Below are 24,409 nucleotides of genomic sequence, written 5' to 3'. Positions count from 1 at the left end.
TCTCTGTCTGCAGAGTGTGGCAGCTCGCACATCGCGCTTTGGTCCTGGGTTGATGAAGATAAATCTGTGCCAGTTGTTCACCAGTTGATTGTGGTTTACTGCTGAGCAGGGAGAGCGTCTCATTGTGTCAGCATGGGCCGTCATGGAGATGGCTGCCAAAAAGAAATGGAGCCTTTATGTTGCACGCCACTGTAAGGAAGGGAAAATTAGGGAGGGGAGAGAAAGGGAGCACGGAATAATATGTTGCATCAATCAGTCTAAATGACTTGCTTATGTAATTAGCTAACAATGTTTTGTTTCTCCGGTTCCCTGAAGTTATTAGTGCTTCACAGTTAACCTTGAAGTAATTGGAAAGCCTTGGTTGATGTTCCTCTATCTGTACGGGACTGACAGTTTATTTTTCTTCTTTGGATGGCTTCCCTCCCCTTCCATGTTACTACGGTATTTATGAATTAGCTTCCTGTCACTTTACAGTACAGCCTCATACTAATTGGGGATGAGATATATGGGTTATTCACATCCCACTAGGTGGCATGCTGCTTCCCTTCCTTCCCGACATTAACATGACTGAGAATTGTCGAAACTAATAACATGGTGTTGCTCGGGTAATACTGCGGCACAAATTACACCTTCCTTGAAAATGGTATAATCTCTAACATAAATTTAAACACTGGAGCTCCGTAGCCACTGCTCCTCCAAGTAGTCCCTGACATTTTAATTTGATGCTTCATCTGCAATTAGACACGCACCGCGTGGCCACCGGCTTATTTTTATTTAGTGAGAATCAAACATTCACTTTCGACTCCTCTTAATTTGAAAAAGAGAGACCGTGCCACACTCTGTGCAGAGGTTTTACCCTCCGTTCCTATTAAGTATTAATAAGTCGGACAGTGTTTCACTGAAAAATGAATTTAGCTGTCATGGTTGTGACGACTACCGTATCTGCGCTACAGACACAATCACCAGCAGACGGCTGGTGTGGTTGTCAGAGCGGCTGAATGTGGTGTCGGTGAAGAAATGATGAGTCCGAGAGGAAAAAGTCGGCTCCTCATGGTTTGAATTTAAAGGAAAAACCTCCAAAGACAAAGAAGAAAAACATCTCGGATTGTTTTGCGTGTTTTCTGCTCTATTTCAGTTTCACACGGGGACAAAAAAAAGAAGTCATGTCCTTTTTAATTTTCTGATAGTCCCTTTCCTCTGTCGGCCATTTTGCTGGATAGATAGCTGTCCGAGAAGTTAATTTAAATGGCTTTTTGAGGATGGTGATTGATCCGTTGCATACTAAATAACTTCCCCGGCCTGAGATAAAGTGCCACTGCAGAAAGAAGAAGGACATTTCATGAGCTGTCCCAAATCACCACTGCTGTTATCACTGTCTCCATCTGAATGCGTTAGCGCTGCTCCTTCAGCGGCTCTCACCTTCAGGTAATCCAGCACAGACGACTGAAATTGACTCATCGTCAACATCACACATATTAGCCCTCAATTAATTCATTAATGTTATGGTTTTTGCTCATTTTGATTAATGCCCTGAAATCAATACTCCTCTCAAGGGGCTTTTTAGACATATGTCTACAATATGAAATGTGTAAAAACAAAGGAGTGCTTTGTTTTCTTTGGGATTGTCAAGAATAGAGGAGGCTGTGGCAGGTTTTCCTTTGTTTACGCGGAGAGATCACGGCCGGGGTCATATTACAAATGTTTACTCCTCCTGTCAAAGGATAAGTTGTAAATTTTAGCGCACAGGAAATGAAAGATGTAGTGGCATGCCGAGTGCAGACACACAAGTGATGTCACGTCGAGTGAGCAGTTCTCTCGTCTAGACTGGCAGGTGATAGAGGATAAACTCCGTTTTGATCCGTTTTGGCTCGTCACAACGAAAAACAAGAGAAGAACAGCAACAGAAAAAAAGAAAGGAAAAAAAAACCCCGTTAAATTTCTGATATTATTGCTTCAGTCAGCTGGTATCAACCGGCACAGTGCAGATAACTACACTTCATTCTGTTTGGAGTAATGGGTGGCTAGGTTTGATGTTAACACTCTTATTAAAAATGCAAAAAAACAAATAAACACATCCTCATTAACATTCAGTGCCACGGAGGTGTGATTGATTCCATCATCAACCAAGTTATTTTCGTGGCCAGTGCAGGAACATCAAACGCCATGACCTCCATTATTTCCCTTTTGAAATTGCATTCACTTTATTCGCCTCTCCGCTTCTCCAATACCCTGAATCATTTCTCCTGGGAGGTGGTTTTTTTCCTAACCTGCTGCTTCTCTGCCAGTCCTAAGAGCAGTGTAACCAGCAATTCTCTCCCACTGTATGTGGGACACTTGAGCTAAGAGCGAGACCAGACATCTGGCACAGCCTTTTCTGCGAGACTGCACTAGATTCGGCTCGGCGATATTTAGACTGAGGACCCCCAAAAATAAAGTGGCACACATGTTATATTTATCCCTCATAATATATATGGTAGATCTATCGCGGCACAAATTAGACCCTCTCTTCAATATCGAGAGCAGGGTGTGAGAAAACAGATTTCAAAAATAAATCTATACGTCTCTATTTGAGCTTGTTCCGCTAAATAAACACTTAAGATAAGAAGGTTTTGAATCCATGGTTCAACAGGGGTCTTTCTGTGTGGAGTTTGCTTGTTCCATCCTTGTCTGCGTGGGTTTTCTCTGGGTGCTACGGCTTCCATCTAAACACATGCATTGGATTTTGGAGACTCCAAAACAACTGTGGGTGGAGATGTGAGAGTGAATGGTTTTCTGTTTAGCCCTGCGGTCCGCCGGCAACCTGTCCAGGGTGGACCCCGTGTTTTGCCTAATGTCAGCTGGGATTGGCTCCAGCTCCCCCCACAATCATAAAAATGATAATAAAGATGATGGATGAATGGCTGATTTTTCCAAGGAGTTCTTTGGAAAAGACTCTTTCTTTCTGATTGATTTCGTTTATGTTGATGTTCCAAATGTGGGGCTGCCGCCAGGAGGAAATTAAGTTAGCTTACCATAAAGGTCTAGATCTAAACGCACATCCAGCAGCATCTTTAAAGCTCATACTCGAATGCATCCTGTCTTGTTTTCGAATCCCTACACAAACAGAAATGTCAAAACAATTACAATTTTGCATCACAGGGAACATGCGTGATGTCACTTTTTCTTGGTTACCTTTCCGTGACGGCGAGGTTGCCTGGCAACCGGCGACGATGCCGCATGCAGAAACGCTGGTCAAATAGATAAAGAAACCGTTGCCGCGCCGTGTTAACTCCCTCTTAAAGCCCATGTGTTTGTAATATCCACATCGCTGCTTGTGTCCAGATTAAACAAACGAGATACGCTGTGTTATTTAGTGAGCTTTAAAGGTTCGCCAAGTCTTTATGCTGTAAGCTTATCGACTCATACACAATGCAAAGACTTGACAAGTGGTAACAATCTTTTTTTCCCCTTCTATGCCCACAGTAAAGGGAAGCAAATAAATGTCAAACTATTCCATTAAATCTCGGACAACGAAAAATCAGGGTGACTCATAGTCCGGCTATGTAGGGCTCAGAAATTACTGAAATAACTGAAGTATGAACAACGTCAATCCTACCGCTGTGCAGTGAGGTTCTCTGGCGCAGGATGTGACGGCCTCTGTGATCCCTCTCCAGCCTCCTGCTCGATGAACTTTGACCTCTTCCCTGTCCATGCTGTTTCTGATTTCTTTCTTTCTTTTTTTGGGGTCTGGTGTTCACAGACATCCGATGTTATCTTTTTTTTTTTTTTTGGGGGGGGGGAGTTTCCATTCAGTCTCCAGCTCAGGGTGCTTCCCATTTCATCAGTGTAATGGTCCCCGGAGTTGTCACATGTAATGTCATACACCGTTCCAGTTTTTCACTCCAGGGTGCATGGGGGCTATTTTTAGGGTGCACCGGCGCCGATGTTAAGGTGTTGAATGATTTGTGGTCAGTGCTGACTCCTTGTGACTTTGGCCACATATTCCTTTGTTACAATATGTGAGACAGGGGGGGAAAAAATATATTTTCAGCCATACGGTTGAGAGCCCAGATCAAAAATTCACACTTCACAATAATATACGACGTTCTGACTATCATCAAAGCCTCTTTGTATAACTGTGAGCTCGTGTTGTAAATTGTTACAGGATTCTCTGGAGCTGCGTGCTGAGTTTACTGAAGTCTAACAACTTAGGACAGGAGGTCATTACTGAGATGAATAATCAATGTACTTACAGGATGGGTGCGATTCCTCCTTACGGCTGCAACTCTTGTTTTCAAAGCTCCGGCTATTTACATTAACATGACTAATTTGTAATACAAATTCCAGATTCCCTAATGAAACCCACTTGATTCAATTGTAAGTAGTTTAATATTTGCTGAAATATTTATATCGCGTGTTTAACTTCACCATTTCACAAATACAGCTGTACTAATAGCTGACGGTGACCGACTGCATTAGAGTAATGTGTTCACTAGTTTGTCATGAAGATCTAATTAATAACCGAGGTCGTGATGTGTGTTGTCAACGAGAGATAAAACCAGAAACCACGACACAAAGCAAAGCCTCACGTTGCCTCCTGACGATAATTGTTAACATGTTTGACCTACTTATATTCTGGCTCATTTGAAAGCAATTAGTAATTTGTCAGAGATGCTTCCATGTAAGTCTGACCCCAGAACATCACTATATGCTCCGACTCTGCCTTTCACGTATTGTCTGTATAGAAACTCGGGGGATTGTTAATGCATCGCCGGCTATGCGGTTTGTTTTCTTCTCTTCTCGTAATTATATTCATGATACCAGCCTCAATCTTTGGATGTGGAATGAATGTGAATTCTGCTCCTGCAAGAACCCGTTAGTTTTTACAATCCTGACGTGTTTTGTGTTGGGGACCGGAGGAGTGCATCACATGCTTGCTTTCCACACTGATTGATGAGCAGGTAATTTGTGAGTTTTTAGATGCATCTGTGCATGAACCCTATAAAAATTGCACAATCTCAGCAGACAGTCACACTCATATATAGCTTCTTCCCCTCACATACAGATTAAATTCTGGATTTATTAAACCCATCTTACCCACCACAAACTGAAACCCCACCAAATGCTATAAAGACTGCAAAATACTTTCAAGTTGGACTTTCACTTTATGGAATTTGGCAGAAAGTTGTTTGAGCTCCTGGGGGTGAGGGAAAGTTTGTCAAATGCAAAAACATCAGCTCTTTAACCTGTGTGCTCAGGAGAGCAAGGCCCGAGTCCTTAGTTTAGATTCAGAATTGAAATGTTATTGAACTGGCACATGGAGGATTTACATTTTCATGCAAATCCACAGCTGTTCTGCAACAGAAATAATTTACTCAACATGTAACATGATAACAAGGCTGGCGAGATGTCTGAGGCTCCTTTTGCCGCATCCACACTCAGACAAGCGGCTCTACCTGCGTAGGTGCACGTTGAGGATCCTTGTAGTGATTGACAACCCACAGAAATGGAAGAGCAGTGACATGAGTCTACTGACAGTGCCTGCTTCTGGTGTAAAAAGAAAACCAGTGAAATAAAACATCGCTGTCCTCTACCTCGCATGTAGTCCCACAAACAATCAAACCTCCTTTTTTTTTGCTGATTTCTATAGATGACGGCAGACGAATTCAGGGACAAGGCAAGAAATCGATGAGAATGACGTGCAGCAGAAGTCTGAGTGTGACTAGAACAATGCAGTTACGTATCAGTAAAGTTAGAGTGAGAACATGTTGGAACATGCTACATCTTGGAACGTTAAAAAAAATGTCAGAAACAATTCCTGAATATCTTCTTCCGTGACCCATAATACAAACTTTCAGCAGGTTCCGTGCTTCTAACAGACAACCTGACAAACATTGATGAAAACATATCGTCTATTGGCTGAATTTTGCTATTAACAGCTCACTCAAACACTAAGCCAATATACACACCGTCGTAATTCTCCCATTCATTCTCACTGTGCCACTCTGCATTTCAACATACACAATGTGACCTTTAGTTTGATACTGTATCGTTTTTTTTTTAAAGAAATGTTTCTCAACACAACTAAACATTAGACCAAGCATTTATTTTTGAACTATTTTTAGCTCAGGATTAATACATAGTGTTTGATAGGCTTGGCAGCTGATGGTGTTTATAGGATCCACTAAAAATAGACTACAGTGGCCGTGTTCGTCTTCATGAAAGAACATGTCGTGCAGTGCAACAGCTGTCTGCTGGAAAATATGTTTACGTACAGAATGTGATGTCGACCAGATTCACATGATGCACTCACTCAAGGAAAAACATGTTCATTTACATTAAACCAAAACTATACTTTTGCTTTTGTTGCTGAGACTTAACCCCATCCACCCACCTGCATGTCTGATTGTTCTTCAATCTAGTGCTTCATCACCACAAACACATGTCTGTATAAATACAATTTCTGTGAGTGTGACTCATGCATTTGTTTTAGAAACAGACGAACGTCGGGGCTCCGAGGAATAAACTCCATCAGGCTTTGACAACACAAACAATACCTGCTCATCAAATCATGTCCTTGCTGGTTCTTAGTTTTTTCCTCGTTTTAAGAAATTTGTAGACATTAAGACAAATATAAAGTATCGCCACACTTATGCTTTAATTCATGACCACACAAGTTTCTCCACAAACCTCGGCTTAAGTGAGATATTACTGGACACGTTACTGGTCACTTCACAAAATCAACATTGCTCCACTTGCCAGTAGAGAGATAGGCCTATTGAGTCACGCCGTGAGTGTCACTTTGATCTGCTGCATTTTCAAGATATCCTTCTGTTCTGCCACCGCCCAAACAGAATGTATGCACTTTTGTTTTCCTAACCTGGTCAAGGGAAAATGTAATTACATGCGACAACTGCACTTTTGTTTTAGTTTTATTTGTTTTTTCTCCCTAAAAATAAAGTCCTGGTCGCTCTGGATAATCCACAGACCTCCGTGGCCGGTTTCCATCTGAACCGCACTTTCCGGCAGAAGGAAATAGTCCCAGAGAAAAGTGTGGACAACATGTTCGCGTAATTGCACATAGAAATTGTAGAAGGTAACTTGGAAATTGGTTCTGATGAGTTGTTCCAACGTGTTTTCTTCAGTTCTCTGAGCAGCAAAATTGAAATTCCCTTCACCTCCATTGAAGTGCAGAGGTTTCAGCTGTACATTTCTCAGAACCTTGACACATAAAACTACTACATCTCTATAGTAATAGGACTTTTGTGTGTGTGTGTGTGTGTGTGTGTGTGTGTGTGTGTGTGTGTGTGTGTGTGTGTGTGTGTGTGTGTGTGTGTGTGAGAGAGAGAACTGAGTGAATGGACTGCTTTACTGGAGATGGTTACACTGCTGAGGAGTCATGACGCATGGAATATGCAGGAATATGGCTCATTATTACCAGATAAAAGAAACATAATCGTACGCCGTGAGAAATGGTAAATATTGTTTTATTAAAGCAGTAGTGCTAGTTGAGGGATTGATATTTCTCCAACTGTCTCATTATCTGTCTTCACTCTGACAGTTTTGTCTGATTTTATGAATAAGATGACGTAGGTTGACCGTTCTAAGTTTTTTTCTCTGTGACTACTGAGACTTATGTTCCCAAACTCCTTCCTAACTGTTCATGTTGTTTTGTCTATGTCATTCTCAAGTCTTGCACAAAGTCCCATGCATTCACTCTGCGGCAAAACTCAGTGGCTCACGTTGATCATTATTCCCACTCACCACCATCAGTATTCCAGTGTGCAGCTTGAGGTGTGGTGCAACCGGCAACGGGTGCAAAAACAGAATGACAAACAACTTAATCTCACTTCTAATCACGCTTGCGCAGAGTGGTAAGTGAATCGCATGAGAGAGATAATATTGTGGGCGCCCTTAAACGAGCATCTATATAGTTACTGTTTGTCTTTTCAGCATCTGTGGGATTACAACAGGTATGATTTTTTTTTTTTTTTTACACCAGCAGAATAATGTGCTTTCAGGTAGAAATGAATTTGTCATGAAACAACTGATGCATCTGTTTTTAACGTCTATGAAGCAGCTGTGACTGCAGTTCATTCCGGGGCATGTGCATTGGACTCATTAGCGAAAGTTATCCGTGACAAAGTCGTTACTTTCTGCAAAAACAAGGCAGCCACATTTAGACGTGGCCTATTTATAATGGATATCTCACACAGGGTTCAAATATTAAATGGTATGAGTGTGACAATACAGACACAATTGTCAATAGCAGTCCTTTCCTCAGGTTTTAACATAGACTGAATGATAATTAGTTTCCCTTTGTTGTCCTTATCTCTTACCTGCAGAAATGGCCAATTTATGCAGGCTGCACCCTGGCCAGGCAAAGTTGAGGCTCCCCAGAGGAGGAAAGCAGCCATGTTTTCAGACAATGGGATTGAACTCGGGGACGACTCAAGGTTGATTTAGATCCAGAGCTACATTGAATTAAATGCGGAACCGGGCCACACCGATCGTGGCTTAATGTTGACACAGCTTCCTCTCAACATCACCGGCACACAGGGTACACCTGCATCGCCGAGGAGCCTGCGGATGCATCGGCGAGGTGCGGTCAAGTGCGAATAAAAATGCAAATGCCAGAAATATTGTTGAAATAGCGAGTGAACTAAATGTCAGTCCATCGTTTTCAGTATGAGATATGAGATTGATGTGAATAGGCTATTGAAGGCAAGTGTGATAGCTACAGCAGGCAGGTTATACCAACAGCTGTGATATTTGAGCTGTGAAATAAGCCTCCCTTCTTCTCTCCTTTTTTTTTTTTTGAGAAGAATAAGCAATTCTCTTACGTCCTTTACAGATATTATCGCCAAAAAAAACCCCCAGACTGTCTGTCTTTTCTTTTTTCTTTTCCCAGCTTTGTGACTGGAAATGTTTCCAAACTGGAGTTACAAGGAGGTGCAGCACAGCAGACAGGTGGTGTTGTTTTCATTATTGATAGGAATCTTTAGTTCTGAATATCCAGGGATTGATCCTGAGATGATGGGGGGGGGGGGGGGCACCAGAACAGTTTGAGAGCTTTAATGCTTCGTTTTTTTTTTTTCTTTTCCACACCAAATTATCCACTTGACCACTTGACAAGTCCTCACATGCTTTTCCCTCGGTCTAACATCGATCTATTCATAATCCCCCTACTTTCACATCCACATGTATAAGGAGCAACAGCCTCCAGCACGTTTCCTCCCCACCCACCCCCTCCACGTCTCTTTCTCCATCTCCATCTCCCCCCTTCTCTCTCTCTCTGTGTGTGATGCTGCCGCTGATCCACTCCGTGCGCGCACATCAGTAAATGAATCACGTAGCACTAGAACAGCCCTTCTTCGCGCGATCTTGCCCCAGACCCGTAGGAGAAAACACCCCCCCTCCGGGCACGATCTGTCACCGCTCACTCATTTGCCGGGAGAGCATCCGGAAACTATGTTAAATGCGCCAAGCGATGCGCCGGGCTCTGTCATAAAGGAGGCGTCGGGAGGATTCCGCTCGGATCTCAGTGTGGAGGGAGCAGGTTTCAACAGTTGACGCGGAGAGAACTGAGCGCAGAGGAGGAAGAAAAAAAAAAAAAAAAAAAAAAAAGCGATTCATTTTGATTATCTCTCCCTTTTCTCCCCTTTTTTTTGTCTTTTTCCTCTTGCAAGGTGGGGGCGCAGTGCACGGGAGCATTGTCCGGATGAAGGATGTAAGAGCACCGGTTCCAATTGCGCTGGATTATGGGATTATTAGTATCATCATCAGCGGACTGATTATTGCAGGACAATCGTCGGGCGCGCACGCCAAAAGAAGAGAAAGAAAGTCGCGGCCGTGCCACAGATGCTCTTGAATGACGGGGGAGCACAAAAGGTTTGGAGAGAGGAGTAACAGCCCCTGTTCCACTTTGTGGCATGGGCAGGCTGCGTATGCAACGGCGAGCGGAGCCCATATGCAACAGTGTGCCGCACCGGAGGAAAGAAAGTAAACGCGACCGTGGCTGCGGTGTAGCAGCGGGGCAAAATGCAGCATTTTGAAACGGGCATGTGTGTCCGGGGTTTTCACGCCGAGGTGTAGATGTCGCATGAGGGCAATGCGCTTTTGTGAGGCTACGGTCTAACCTTCAGCGAAGCAGATCCAAACGCTTTAACCTTGGAAAGCAGTGGGGAATATTAATACTTTATAGTCATCGATTATTCATTAAGAGGTGGGGGAGAGAGAGAGAAAAAAAGAAACAACAAAGCATGTTCTTCCGACACTATGTTGGATTTGATGTTTAATTCATGCATCATGTGTCGTCGGGCGGTCATCTTTGTTTACACAGAGAGTTCATCATAGCCCGGTTGTGGCATGTTGGAAGAGGTTAATGCACCGATTGAAAGGAGATAACGATTCGGGGATCGATTTAATACCCAATTAGTGCGAGGTCCGTGTCAGCCACATGCCTGGTTTGGGTTTAGTCCTGTAGGATTCTGCTGTAATCAACAGGTTGAAAGTCAACGAGGATTTTTTTTTCTTCTCCTGCCTGCCACACATATCCAGTTGAAGGGATGCGTCTCTCTGTACCCATTTTCTTTCTACTGTGGGTTAAAGCCCTGACATTGAAAAATCTCAATTATTCCGTCCCCGAGGAGCAGGGACCCGGCACTGTTATAGGCAATATAGCAAAAGACGCCGGGTATGGGACTATGGAGCGGGGGAAGAAGTCCAACTTCAGAGTTCTGGAGAATTCTGCACCACACCTGGTGGACGTTGACCCGGAGAGTGGACTTATCTTCACCAAACAAAGGATTGACAGGGAGACGTTGTGCAGACGAAACCCCAAGTGCCAGCTCTCAATGGAGGTGTTTGCCAATGACAAGGAAATATGCATGATCAAGATTGATATACAGGACATAAATGACAACTCGCCCGGTTTTCCTTCAGATCACGTTAACATTGACATCTCGGAAAACGCAGCTGCTGGCACACGCTTCCCCCTGACTATTGCACATGACTCGGATTCTGGGGAAAATGGGATAAAGACCTACCAGGTCACCAGAGATGATTACAATACCTTCTCTTTGGATTTAAAAGTGAGGGGTGATGGGACTATATATCCAGAGCTGGTGGTTCAGAGACCTCTGGATAGGGAGGATCAGAGTCATCACACCCTCCTCCTCACAGCAATTGACGGTGGGGAGTATCCAAGATCAGGCTCCATGCAGATCAACGTCAGAGTGACTGATTCCAATGACAATAGCCCCGTTTTTGAAAAATCCTCGTACATAATAGAGATTCCAGAGAATTCACCGCCTGGAAAAGTACTTATAGATTTGAATGCCACTGATCAAGATGAGGGCAGCAACGGCCAGGTGGTCTATTCCTTCACTGGATACGCATCCGAGAGAATCCAAGATTTGTTCTCCATTGACCCCAATACCGGTGTCATCAAGGTGCAGGGAGAAATTGACTATGAAGAGAATCCAATCATAGAGTTCGACGTGCAGGCTAAAGATTTGGGGCCCAACCCGATACCCGGCCACTGTAAAATTACAGTCAAAGTGCTGGATAAAAATGACAACTCGCCAATTATAAGTTTTGTTTCCGTCCGACAAGGTGCCATCAGCGAGGCGGCACCTTCAGAATCCGTCATAGCGCTGGTCAGGGTGACGGATAAAGATTCTGGACGAAACGGTCAGCTTCAGTGCCGAGTGCTGGGAAACGTCCCCTTCAGGCTGCAGGAGAACAACGACAATTTTTATACGCTTCTCACAGACAGACCTCTGGACAGGGAAATGAAAGATGAATACAATGTGACAATAGTGGCGAGAGATAATGGGATCCCCTCTTTGAACTACACCAAGTCATTTACTGTGAAAATCTTGGATGAGAACGACAATCCGCCACGCTTTACAAAGACTATTTATGTGCTACAGGTGCCTGAGAACAACATCCCGGGGGAGTATCTGGGCTCCGTTCTAGCCCACGACCCAGATGTTGGTCGAAATGGAACAGTGTCGTACTCCATTCTGCCATCGCATATCGGAGATGTTTCAGTGTACACCTATGTGTCTGTTAATCCCACTAATGGAGCCATATATGCCTCGCGCTCTTTCAATTATGAGCAAACAAAATCCTTTGAGTTCAAAGTTCAGGCGAAAGACGGAGGATCTCCCCACATGGAGAGCACTTCTATAGTCAGGGTCAACATCCTTGACGTTAACGACAATCTCCCAGTTATTATTTTACCCCTCCTGCAGAATGATACAGCGGAAATCCCAGTGCCTAGAAATGTAGGTATTGGCTACATTGTTACTACTGTGAAAGCGGTGGACCACGACCACGGAGAAAGTGGCCATTTAACCTACGAGATCACAGAGGGAAACGACGACCACCTGTTTGAAATGGATCCAGTGGGAGGAGAGGTCAGAACTGCCCATGCTCTGTGGGAGGAAGTCGCCCCAGTGGTTGAGCTGGTGGTGAAGGTAACTGACCATGGCAAGCCCCCCTTATCTGCCGTCGCTAAGCTGATCATTAAGGCGAACACAGAAACGGCACCAGGAGGGGGTGCCAGCACGAGCGGGGAACAGCAGCACTGGGATGTATCCCTGCCCCTCATAGTTACCCTCTGCATTATCTCTGTCATGCTCTTAGCAGTCATGACCGCCATCGCTGTCAAGTCCAAGCATCAAGATAAGGAGACTGGGAATTATAACTGCCGCATGGCTGAGTACTCCAATCCTCCAGTGGGGAAGGGCAAAAAGAAAAGGATCAACAAGAGTGACATCATGCTGGTGCAGAGTGAGATGGAGGAGAGAGATTCCGCGAGCCGGATGAACGTGGTGAGCAGCCCCTCTCTCATCACTTCACCCATATGTTTTGACTACCAGAGCCCTCTGCCACTCACGCTGCCCAGGTCAGAGGTCATGTACCTGAAAACCACCCCAAACAGCCTGACAGTCCCCAGGGCAGGTTGCCACTCCAGCTTTGCCGGGCTTAGCACAGACACTCCAGCGAATAGGATGTCAGTGATACAGGTAAGGAGGATGCTGCACTGTATTCTTTATCTGCCCTTTATTCTCGCTTATCTGCACCTGCTGCTTTACCATACAAATCTGACAAAAGAAAGGTAATTGACTGAGAAAGAGACTGACTGTGAGCAGATATCATTATTATTATCGTTTATTTCTTTCTTTCCCTGTCATGACAGTATGAGGTATTCTCTGTATAGGAAGCATGATATAGCAACTCTGTGTCACAGCGCTTATGGCATTTCACCAAAGAGGGTTTTTTTCCTGTTCTTTTCCAAGGAATCAGAATCATTTTAGAAGCCGCTCCATTGTGAGCCCTCGCTTGCAAAATGGTACAGGTGGTCTGCATAATCAGAAAGTCCTCTCAGCTAGACATGCAAACAGTGTGAGTCTTGAACAAGGCTGCTGTGACCCTGCCAGATCCACCGCTATAGAGTGAAAACAAAACCCTGCCTGAAATGTGGGATTGGACAGGTGTTTGAGCAGCTTGTCCGATCACATTACCGAACCAATGTGCGCCAGGCAGCTAGATGCACACAGCATAACCTTACAATCGCATTTTTCGCTCCCCACAAATATGGGCCAGATTCGCCCAGCCGCATCCAAAGTTGGCACAATAAGGCCATTAATAGGGCCCAGCCTTGCCTTGTAGAGATGGCAGGGTTGAATACACAAGGCAGCTAACGCGCTAATTTGACAGCACGGGCTCGTAGTGCTGTTGAACACACCAGAATTATCTGGTGTAAACCATGTAAATATCTAGGGCAGTCTCACAGACAGTCTCATTTGGAGATGATAACACAGATGACAAGGCCTGGCACTGTCACCAGTCACTAGTGTATGTGGGTGTGATCAACACAAACACATTATTCTCAAGATAGGGGGGGAAAAGGATGCTGATTACAGTGGTTAATGCTCGACTCCGTCGCCTTGCCAAAGAGGCACATATGGTCACGATGGAGATGTGTGTTGTGTTTCGTCTGTCACCACTTGCAGGTGCTCTTTGGCCTTAATTGACATCTTTCAGGTGGCTTAATAATAGATTCTAATAGAAAAAGAAAAAGAAACTTTCTTTACCTTCCTGAACGTCATGTTACTCCGGGCATTGCTGAGAATTGCATGAAAATTTAAACACAGTCAATGCAAAATATACTGTTCTTTCTTTCATTTCTAGACAGAAAATTTCACCTCAGAGTCCAATTACGCTGGCAGCAGGCAACCGTTCGTTCAAAGGTAAGAGCTCCATTCAAAGGCTTTCTGACCTGTGCATTTAGCGTTGTATCCAGCCAGCTGACTTGGGCTGCCAAATAGGAACACTCATGCGCAGGTAATGGTAAGTTATGTTTTTTTTCCCTTCTTCCTTCCATTCTGCTGCAGCTCAACATTTAAGGATGCAGAACGAGCAAGCCTCCGAGACAGTGGCCATGGTGATAGTGACCAGGCTGATAGTGACCAGGATACTAATAAAGGCTCACACTGCGACACGTCTGCCAGAGAGGCCCTCAAGATGAAAGCAACAGCGGTAAATGGCCAGCCTTTTGAGCAGGGTGAGCAGACACACTCTCTTCCTGACATCTTGAAGATGCCTAACTGACTCTTGTAAGAGGCATTGTTTGTTGCTGTATGCACTGAAGGCATGCATGCAGCTCTCTGGTGTTTAAGTGCAGGTCCACCAGCGTCTGGGTTCAGAATAATCATTTAACCGTTATTAGATTCGGGGTAATGTTGGTTTGCACTGCTTTACATTTGCAGACAGCCTGATCTGTGTTGCAAAGATGACATGAAGGCACCTGAGTGGAAGGTAGTTTAAAGGGATAAAAGAGTCCATTGGCTGAAGCGAGAACGTTCAAACATCTTGCGTTTGATTTAGCCATCAAACAAACTACAAAGTGTACCTCCGTCTGTATCTGTTTTGATCATGGCATTATTTGAACAGCGCCTCGCCGCATGCATGTCTTGAATAGCACGACAGGGACAAGAAAGCACGATAGACACTCGCAGCACAAAATGACAGGTATTTCGGGTGCAACATGACAGAGTGTTTCCACCTTTTGCTTGGAGAGATTTCCGCAGTTATTATCAGTTTTGCCATGGTTACACTGTTTTGAAAGGAGCTTTACTTTACAACTGAAAATAGAAATGTGGAATTTTTGTGTCGCAAACTTGAAACAATCCGAAGCGGCGGGAGTTTAATCAGAGATGATTGTCAATCTGTTGCAACCTGTTTGACCTGGTAGGGACTAATATATTTAGCTGTTGCGGATAAGGAATGGAAATATGAGAGCAACTCTCGCTGGTGAGATAAAAGATGATGGCGGGATGAAGTGGTGATGTTTATCATTTCCTCGTGTGAGCCGTGGTGGAGAATGGCTCTGGTCATCACGGTCCCTATGCAGTACTTTCCACACCATTTACATTGCTATGAACTGTTTGTTTATGGCTTGCTCAGGAGGGCAGAGATGGAGACACTCTTGTGGATGCCAGGAGGATGTGTGAATCACTCTCTTTCTATCTCACTTCAGTGTGTGTGCGTGTCTGTGTGCGTGCTTGTGCGTGTGTGCTATGAGGAATTATGGCAGACCAAACTTGACTCTGTGGGAGGTGTGAATTCAATCACAATTTTTTTTGCAGCACATTTCTGAATCTGATTCAGCCCAAGCTCTAAGGCCAATCACATGCAAAGATATTGGAAGAGATGTTTTGTACATGCGAGACATGCGGAAATTTACATGTGCGCCGCTGACGCTCGCTTGACAGGAACGTCAGTCAATTTATAGACCTGCATTGGTAAGATAAGAGAAATGTGAGGTATTGCTTTTAATATTAATGGGTTTTGCTGATGCCGCCCTTCTGTGGGCGAAATCTGTTTAAAAGGCAAAACTAATGATTAGATTAAATGCTTTTTCTCTCTTATGGGGTTAGTGAGTTGAGCATTAAATGGTGTCACTGTCTGATGACTGCAAGATGGAAGAGGATGCATAATGTCTTAGACCTGATTACACACAAAATGTCACCTTCTAACCCACACACTCCTTCTGTCTCTCACACACACACACACACACACACACACACACACACACACACACACACACACACACACACACACACACACACACACACACACACACACACACACAGGTAAATTTATTGAACAACAAAGCCACTGTTTTGCAGATTTTGACAAGACAGAGCTATTATCCAAAATGGAGACACCACAGAATTGTAGTTCCGCAGCAACACAAAAGCTTGTGGGTTAAGTAGCATTGCTTTTATGTCTTTACCTTTACCTTCCCTCTAGTCTCCTGGCTGCTTTGATACAGGTAATATATGCACCTGTGCAGCTCCCACTATCATGCACTCTGAATATTTATTCACTCTCACAGACACCAGATGCACAGTGGGTATGTTGCTTGGTTTTCTCTGATTCTATTTATAATGGGCAGGCAGTTTCTTTGTTTTTGAGCATCTTATTCTTCCACTCACACTTCACCCGTAAGATCACAGCTACTTTGTCATAATTCCATTATGTGACTATGTAAATGTACTGGACTATATAGAGCCCTTGTTTAAACGTGTCACTTCAGAGCTAATATTTAACACTGTTTTTATCCAGTGATGAAATTAACGATAGAAATTGAACGCCCATCTCAGACACCACAGATACAAAATGTACCTTCTCTTCCTATCTTCAGCTTTTTTTTCATATATAATATATGAATTCGAAATCCCTAAATCCTGTACCAAATATGTAGTAGGCCTAGACTACAGTAAAATATTTATTCTATCCAAAATATGTGTGGTGGTGAAAAGCTTGTTTATACACCACATGTGACCAGAAAGGTTATATATATATATACAGTATATAACAGAGAAAAAAATGATTTAATTTCAATATTCATATATATATAAACATTTATTTAATGGCTTCTAACACTCTACGATACTTTTATGCAGGTATATTGATTTATTTATTATCTGTTTCTGTGCGTCCTCATGAGGCTATATAAACAGATAATAAATGACAATGCAATAAAACACATGTACCTGATAATGTAATAAATACTAAACAATGATCGTTTTGATAGGAGGAGAGAGAATTGATGACTAATACTAAACTTCATAATTACTCACAGATGCCATTATCTGGTTACAACTACAGTAGAGTGGGTTGTAAACAATTTATGGAGCATATACATACTGCTAATTAAAGTTGATGGTAAATGGATGACGGAGACTTAAAGTGTCATAGCATTATGAATTAGAGCCTGAAATGGTTATTAGAAAATAAAAACATTCCAAAACCAATATCGACACATCTATATATGTTGGTGAATGGTCAGTGACTCCTAAGATGTCGTTATCAAACCCTCATGACAAAGAAATGTAATTGAGGCTTTATATTTCACAGTTTAACCATAAAGACAACAAATCATATTTCAATGAAAACACAAATGGATGCACATATTTTCGGCACTCTGTAACATAAAGGTTTTTCTATGTCCGTGAAAGGCTGATATCGGTCAAACGATAAATTGGCCGTCTATATTCAGAATTATATTGAAACGTGCGGCCATGTTTAATTCTGGTTATATCACAAGACACAAGAACAGAAATGACAAACACAGCTCACTCTGTAGTTTCTGAGCACATGCATCTGCTTGCACCAGCATCATCTGCAGTGTAGTTGGCAGCTATACCACTGAAATGAATTCAGCCTCCCCCTGCTTCTCCTGGCTCATACTTACTGTTCTGGCCCCATGGAAAGACTTTTTTTTCCCATGGGGCTGAAAGACGGACTGTAATGTAATGTAATGACGCTTCAAAGTGTAGCACTTTATAATAAGCAGGAACCTATGTTTCCTTTCGGTCAATTCAAAGCCATCATTAAGTTCTCCCTTTTGATGTTGAATCCATTTTGAGCTTAAATGCGCATGTTCTCTTGAGCTGGGTCCTTACAAAGATATCATTAAAATGGTCCATGCAAAGAATGTGAACGTGAGTGTAACCTTAAGTCTGAGAGGAAAAAGAAAAACACCGATACAGTTTGGTGCGCCACTAATTTAATACTGATGTGGGGCCAATTAATTATTAAAATCAGACTTTAACACTGAAGTCATCGTCTGCATGTTATACCCTGTTTGTTATCCACCACCTCAGCACCTGATGAAAGTGTCGTAGATCAAATTATAATAATTGTGTCTAATTGTGATCTAATCCAATCTAATTGTAATCTGTCCCAAGCCATTTAATCAACGTATTGTAAATGATTTTGATCATTTAATGTCTCTTTATTCACAGAGATAAATTCGTAATTGAGATTAAAATGTCCCTTTCGAGAGAGACTTTGCTTAGAGGGTAGCACTTAAATACTATTACAACAGAAAATACAAACAAGATCATAAAATATCCAGGTGAGATACAATAAAAGACTATGGTCAATTTCTATTAAGATGCACATATGATCATACCATCAAAGAAAACACATTAACCAAGCGTACTATTCCCCAGATCTTTAAAAAGGGACTTTACAACTGATTATTGTAATGTACCATCTGTCTCATGCAGTGGAAACGTCACTTCTGTATGTATGATTTATTACATATAATTCTATACATATTATTTCACATTAAACATAACACTAATAAAGACTCCTTCAGGTTTTTGTTTTTGTTTTCATGGAAACATTTTGTATCGGCTCTGTTTCTGTTTAAAAAACAATTTGATTTTATTTGGAATCAAACCACATTTGTTGTCATGAGAACATTGTTTATGCAAAGCAAGCAGCAGAGTGTGCTCCTCCAGCTGGGTACAGCTGCGGAACCAGAAACACATCATGGGCAAACGTCTGTGGGAACAAAAAGCCGCATTCAGACACAATGTGACAGCTCCACTTACAATTAGTTTTGATCACATGATACAAAATGGCAGCCATTATTCCAGAATTTCCCCATGCATGTAAATACACATTATATAGACAAGTACTACAGGTAATATGTGACTACTTTTGTTCTTGTTAAAAGTGAATTTTCCTTCAACGTCCTCAATGTAAATATATATTGTGTTAATCCTCAAAAACAGATCTGTTGCATAATTAACAGCTCAATTCAATTTGTTTAATCTCTGTCCAGTCATGGCATGTTGACAGCTCCATTTTGTCCTATGGGTACAAGTGTGTGTGTGTGGGTGTGTTTGCGTAGGTGTTTATGGACTTGAGTAGCATAGTATCCGCATGTACTTCAGTTTGTAAATGAGCTGGGATTCTACGTGTGGCTCGTGGTGCCAGTTTCCTCATCTCTCGGGGCTTTGTGGCACAGAGATGGTTTTTCCTCTTCTCGTTTGAACCTCCTCCTCTGGTTTGCGTGTCCTCCGGCAAACTGACCGAGGCTGGTGTGCGTGAGGCTGGTCGCCTTTGAACAGGAGGATCTCCCCGCCTCTGCGAGGAAGGGCCTCGTCATGCGGAGCTCCCCCTTGTTCCCCCGGTTTTCAAAATGAGATCAAGTGCCTCATTCACAGTCAGTCACGTCGCTCAAGGTCTTTGATTTCATAGAATGGCATGTGAGCAAGATAGACGAGGCTTATTTATAGATGGGAGCTTATCTGTGTATAATCAAGTTATCGTGTGATTAGATGAAGTATTGTAAACAACTACATGAAAAGGGAGATGCTGCAGATGTGGTTAGTGTTGTTTGCGTTTGTCCGTATGTGAATCACAGGCTGCTTTAATGTTTTCCGTCAGACATGAACTGCGGAAAATGTCCAGAAAATTGGGTACGGACCACTTTGCCTTTTCACAAATGAAGAACACAGCGGGAGATTGTCGTTGTACCACACGTTCAGAACGAGGGGAAATGTCCGCAGCCTTACACAAAATCACGTTTATCTTCACATCACATCGACACCGGTGTCGGTTCCAATCACCAGAGGTTCTCCAATTTGTTTGTCTTTCCAAGTTTACATCTTCGTCTGTATCTTCTACGTTTATGGCCCCTCTTTTTCATCCTGAGATATTTCTATTCTATTGGGTTTCTTTTCAGTTTTACGTCCGTCGTGTGTTAGAAACGTCACCGACTCCCTCGCTGGGAATTTTGCGGACATTTACCTACTACCTACGTGGGCTTATACAGAAATTTTCTGGACATTTTACTAGACGGCTGGCAGGAAGAAGAAGAAGCCCAACTAAATTCTGCTCAGGTCCTTGATCATTATTCTAAATTTGTATCACCTCATATCAAGCATAAGGGATTGTCATCGGGTGACAGTCAGAGCCAAGACAACACATTTATTAAAGTCTCATCAGTCGACAGAACAACAGCAACATTCGATTTACACTTTAACAAATGAAAAGGCTGTTATGCTCTCATGTATAACAAATGAAGAAAAATGATAATTTTCCACCAATTTACAAAGACATGTTTGACGTTTTTTGCTTCATGCCCCTACACTCAAAACACCCCCGATGCATCATCGTCAAACCTAATTTTGACGGCGTCGTGTAGTGGCTACAGAGAAGTGACACCTTCTACTTCGCAGCACCGTGGAAATTGGCTCCTTCTGTGCGTCTGCTGGGATTGCATGTGCTCTGAAATGTGAAAGACCGAGAGCAGAGGGCACAGAGACGGAGCCTTCCACCTTTTACCGCTGATGCCAACACACGGTCACACGTACACGTTGTGCAGTCCTGTGGTGTCTGGCTTTGGCGAGCAGCATCGGCTAATGCAAGCTGAAGCTGCCGGAGTGATGGTATAATCAGCGATCCACCTCAATTACCGGTATCATGTCAGGAAGAAAAGGGTACATGCATTCTTCTGCTCGGACCAAGCTACTTCAAAATCATTTTAATTTTGTTTTCTTTCCAATTTTTTTTTTTTGCAGCAAGAAAAGACATGTTGATCGCTGAAAAAGGGCCATAAAATGCTAATTAGCTGCTGATTATTCAACAGAGTGATTAGAAAAAAATTCCTGCAGGTCAAACTAATGAGTGTTTGTGCTGCTGATGGTGTAGTTTCCAAAATCCAATTCCTCCAGTGTGTTCTCTTCCAGATTTCGTTTTTTTTTCAGATTCTCTCCCGGTTTTTAAACTTCCAAACTTAACACCTATGAATTATTTTAAAAAAGAATGACTATAATGAGCCCCAGCATTATCCCAACCAACCTCCTGACAACACCGTGTCTCACCCACTTTCTGATCAGAAATGGTGAGAATCACTGCTCATGCATTTTTCACAGTTGTTTTTTTCAGCTCCACACAAACCTCTGCTCCTGCAAATGTATATGTAAAAAAAACACTACATCACTTCCTCTGCACCAGATGATGTTTATTTTCTCCAGGAAAACACCTACACATGTTGAGAATAGCACATACAGATACTGTTCCTGAATAGATTGAATCATGCATGGCTCCATTGAGAAGCAAACGGGAAAAAAAATTGCAAAATGAACTTTTTTTTGGTAACAAGGTTGTTTATGATTTCATGGTTGTTCATACATCATCATCTCGTTGTGAGTAATTTCTCCAATGGAAAATATACTGGAGTTATTCAAAACAGCATATCTGCTGCAACAGGCTGCCTGTTCGTACTTTATTCTGTAAAATTCTTCTCATGCATACTACATAACTTACATGAAGACGGATACTACAGTCGGATTTCAAGAATAACTCTGGAGCTCGTCTGCAGTGTTTTAGTGTTGCGGCTCATCCTTCATAGTTTCATCCATGTTTTCTTCCAGGTTGTTTATCCGTGCCACAGCAGGCTCCAATAACAAATGTTTAACTGTTTTTGCAGAGCAAGACAAATCAGTCCACTGCACCGATGAATGTCGTGCACTGGGACATTCTGACAGATGCTGGATGCCAAAGTTACGGGTAGGAAGCCAAGCAGACAGCGCCGATAATCGCACCAACCTTTTCATCCCTGTGGGAATGGATGCCATGGTAGAGACAGAGATTTATGGCACCATCAGTTGCAGCAGCAGAAAAACCCTCAGCACGTTTGGGAAGGAGCAGCGGGACAGTACAATCCTCGTGGCCAATGTCAAACCTTACTTAAAATCGCAGCGTGCACTAAGCCCACCGCTACAGGAGAGTCCATCTGTGTCCAGCAGTCCCAGCAAGAGCAGCATGCCCCTGGACTTGGCCAACCAAGGGTCCAAAGAGGAGAGGGAGGGGGGTTCAAACAGCAGTGCCTACGGCCCTCCAGATGGCCAGTGCTCCCCACTGCACACTGAATTGGAGGAGCCGTCCTACCTGACCTGCGAGCTCAGGCCCAAGTCCCTGTCCAGCAGTCTCATTCACAGCTCCGTCATCAGCCAGGAGTGCGGGGGGTCAGATTACGCTCTCGACCCGCGGGACACTGGCAACTGACAGGTCAGAGGATCTCGCTCGCTCTCACCTGCCTGAGGTGAGCTGATGATATCACAGATTAATGGCCGGGAGGTGATATACTCTTCTTTTTCTTCTTCTTCTTCTTCTTCTTCTTCTACTTCTTCTTCTTCGACCCACAGAGGTGTCCAGACACGCATTGTATAACCAAAAACCATCTGCTGTGTATGTTCTTTTATTTCTTTTCGAGTCTGTGACTTGTTGTGTTCCAGTGGAAATATGTGTCCTTGACTGCTGTGAAGGTTTGGGGGGAGAAATCAGCGCTTACCTGACTTCAAGTGTTTTCATGGTGTTCCGTACCTGTCAGTTTAGATGTCTGTATTTTACACATTTCAAGCTCCAATTTTGTGAGGCTATTGAACAAATTGCTACTGTTAAGGTATTGAGTCCCGTCTGCTTTTGTACAGTGAAGCTTTCTGTCTCCATTTAGTGTATAAGGAACATCTCTTTGAGTATCACAGGAAAAACACATATCAGTGACGTTACATACAAAAAGTGAAGTGTCTTATGAACTGTTAATGGTGGTGCAACAGGGAATGTCCCTTTTCATAAAAACCATTCGAGGTTCCTGTAAAAAAAAAAAAATCAACTACAATTTTTTAAGAATGTATTTGTAATTTTATTGTCGTCCTCTCCGCAGTTTGTGTGAAAATAAGCCGAGCTTACACGTGAATGTGGGCTTCTGTACTTGTTGTGTATTTTATTAAATTTCTATACACCGTGTGCACAGGAGGCAATTATTTTGACGAGTGACAACTTCTGAAGTTGACGTGTGTTTTATGTGGAGGAAGTGCATATGTCTGCGAGGTGCAGAGGACGTGTTAATGACAAACATCACAGCGACTCTACAATCGTGCCCGTGCACTGTATAGCAGCGCATGTTCTGTAGCAGCAGTCTACATCCCAGTGAGGGGGAAATGGCATTTTAAACAGCTATTCATTAAAACAAAAAACTCAAAATAAAAACAGTCGCCGTGTATTAGCACCCAACAGAAAGACGAGATGACTTCCTCTGCTCAACGCCGACACTGTGCAATAAGCATCCATCATTTGGTGGAGATGGAAATCCTGCTCCATGCTCCCGCTCCCTCACCCTCAATTCAAAGTCATCACAGCCGCTGTCAGTTAGCGTCTACTTGTGATTATAGCTTTATTTAAATATGAATGTGTCTGACAAATTACAAGACATGAATCTAACAAAAAATGAAAAACTTAACATTCAGCCGCGACGAGCGGTTACAAGCAAAGACGTTTTGCCATGAATTCTTTGATTAGATAAAATGAAAATTTAATGATCCCTGTGGGGGGAAATGGGTCATTGCGGCAGCAGAGGATTGAGCAAATAAAGGATTGAAGGTTATCATGAGTAAAAAATAAAACACACACACACACACACACAGAATTAGACAACAGATACAAACAATACAGCATCTTTAAGCACAAGGATTTTAAGGTTAGGGGGCATTTATAACATCTGAGTTTTCATCAGTTTTTCACTGAGTGCACAAAATGTCCATCATTTGCTCTCTTCCTGGATGATTTACAGGAGCACCGGTGCAAATTTGTGGTTTATATGCATTATGCGCTCTTTACTGTTGAATCAAATACAGAGCGGGGGGGTGTGGTGACAGAAGGCCGTGATCCACAGACATATTACATCAGTCTGAACCTCTGCAATCCATCCACAGGCTCATTTCTCTCCCCCGCAATGTTTCCTGCTTATTTGAGGATTAAGAACATAAAAGTTGCTGTGACCGGAGTAATACTATTAAAAAACAAACAAACAGAGCACATCCACTACATCTGCTCGACAAGTTCTATACAGAGCGATTAAGTATAAACAGTGATGTATGTTTACTGAGACGCATCACTATAACTTCGGGATCCTGGAAATGTATAAATGTTTTGTGTTTTTTCGCCAGTAAAACAATCACACAAAAGCCTTTTCTGTTTCTTTTTACTTAGTTTAGTTTCGTTTCTCCATCTGGAGACACTGACTTCTGTACCCGCGGCTCAGCGA

The 24,409-nt window shown here is 42.9% G+C and overlaps 1 protein-coding gene across 1 annotated transcript; it reads left to right on the top strand.

Moving 5' to 3' along the window:
- Nucleotides 1-9,315: 9,315 nt before the first annotated feature.
- On the top strand, nucleotides 9,316-23,112 carry LOC117755114 (protocadherin-17-like). The gene is made up of 4 exons (XM_034574640.1): nucleotides 9,316-13,016; nucleotides 14,185-14,243; nucleotides 14,388-14,557; nucleotides 21,794-23,112. Exons 1-4 carry the CDS (start codon nucleotides 10,548-10,550, stop codon nucleotides 22,369-22,371), a joined length of 3,276 nt encoding a protein of 1,091 aa, XP_034430531.1. The 5' UTR covers nucleotides 9,316-10,547; the 3' UTR covers nucleotides 22,372-23,112.
- The last annotated feature ends 1,297 nt before the right edge of the window (nucleotides 23,113-24,409 follow it).

Source organism: Hippoglossus hippoglossus, chromosome 21 (genome assembly GCF_009819705.1).
Source record: "Hippoglossus hippoglossus isolate fHipHip1 chromosome 21, fHipHip1.pri, whole genome shotgun sequence".
NCBI lineage: Eukaryota > Metazoa > Chordata > Actinopteri > Pleuronectiformes > Pleuronectidae > Hippoglossus > Hippoglossus hippoglossus.
This window is presented reverse-complemented; position numbering and strand designations above follow the sequence as displayed.

What these genes read in the sequence shown, in the direction of transcription:
- LOC117755114 (XM_034574640.1), top strand. Translation starts at nt 10,548, where the DNA reads ATGCGTCTCTCTGTACCCATTTTCTTTCTACTGTGGGTTAAAGCCCTG. An exon ending in ATAGGATGTCAGTGATACAG is followed by an intron (nt 13,017 to 14,184) that starts GTAAGGAGGATG and finishes TTTCATTTCTAG; the next exon opens with ACAGAAAATTTCACCTCAGA. An exon ending in TGGCCAGCCTTTTGAGCAGG is followed by an intron (nt 14,558 to 21,793) that starts GTGAGCAGACAC and finishes CTGTTTTTGCAG; the next exon opens with AGCAAGACAAATCAGTCCAC.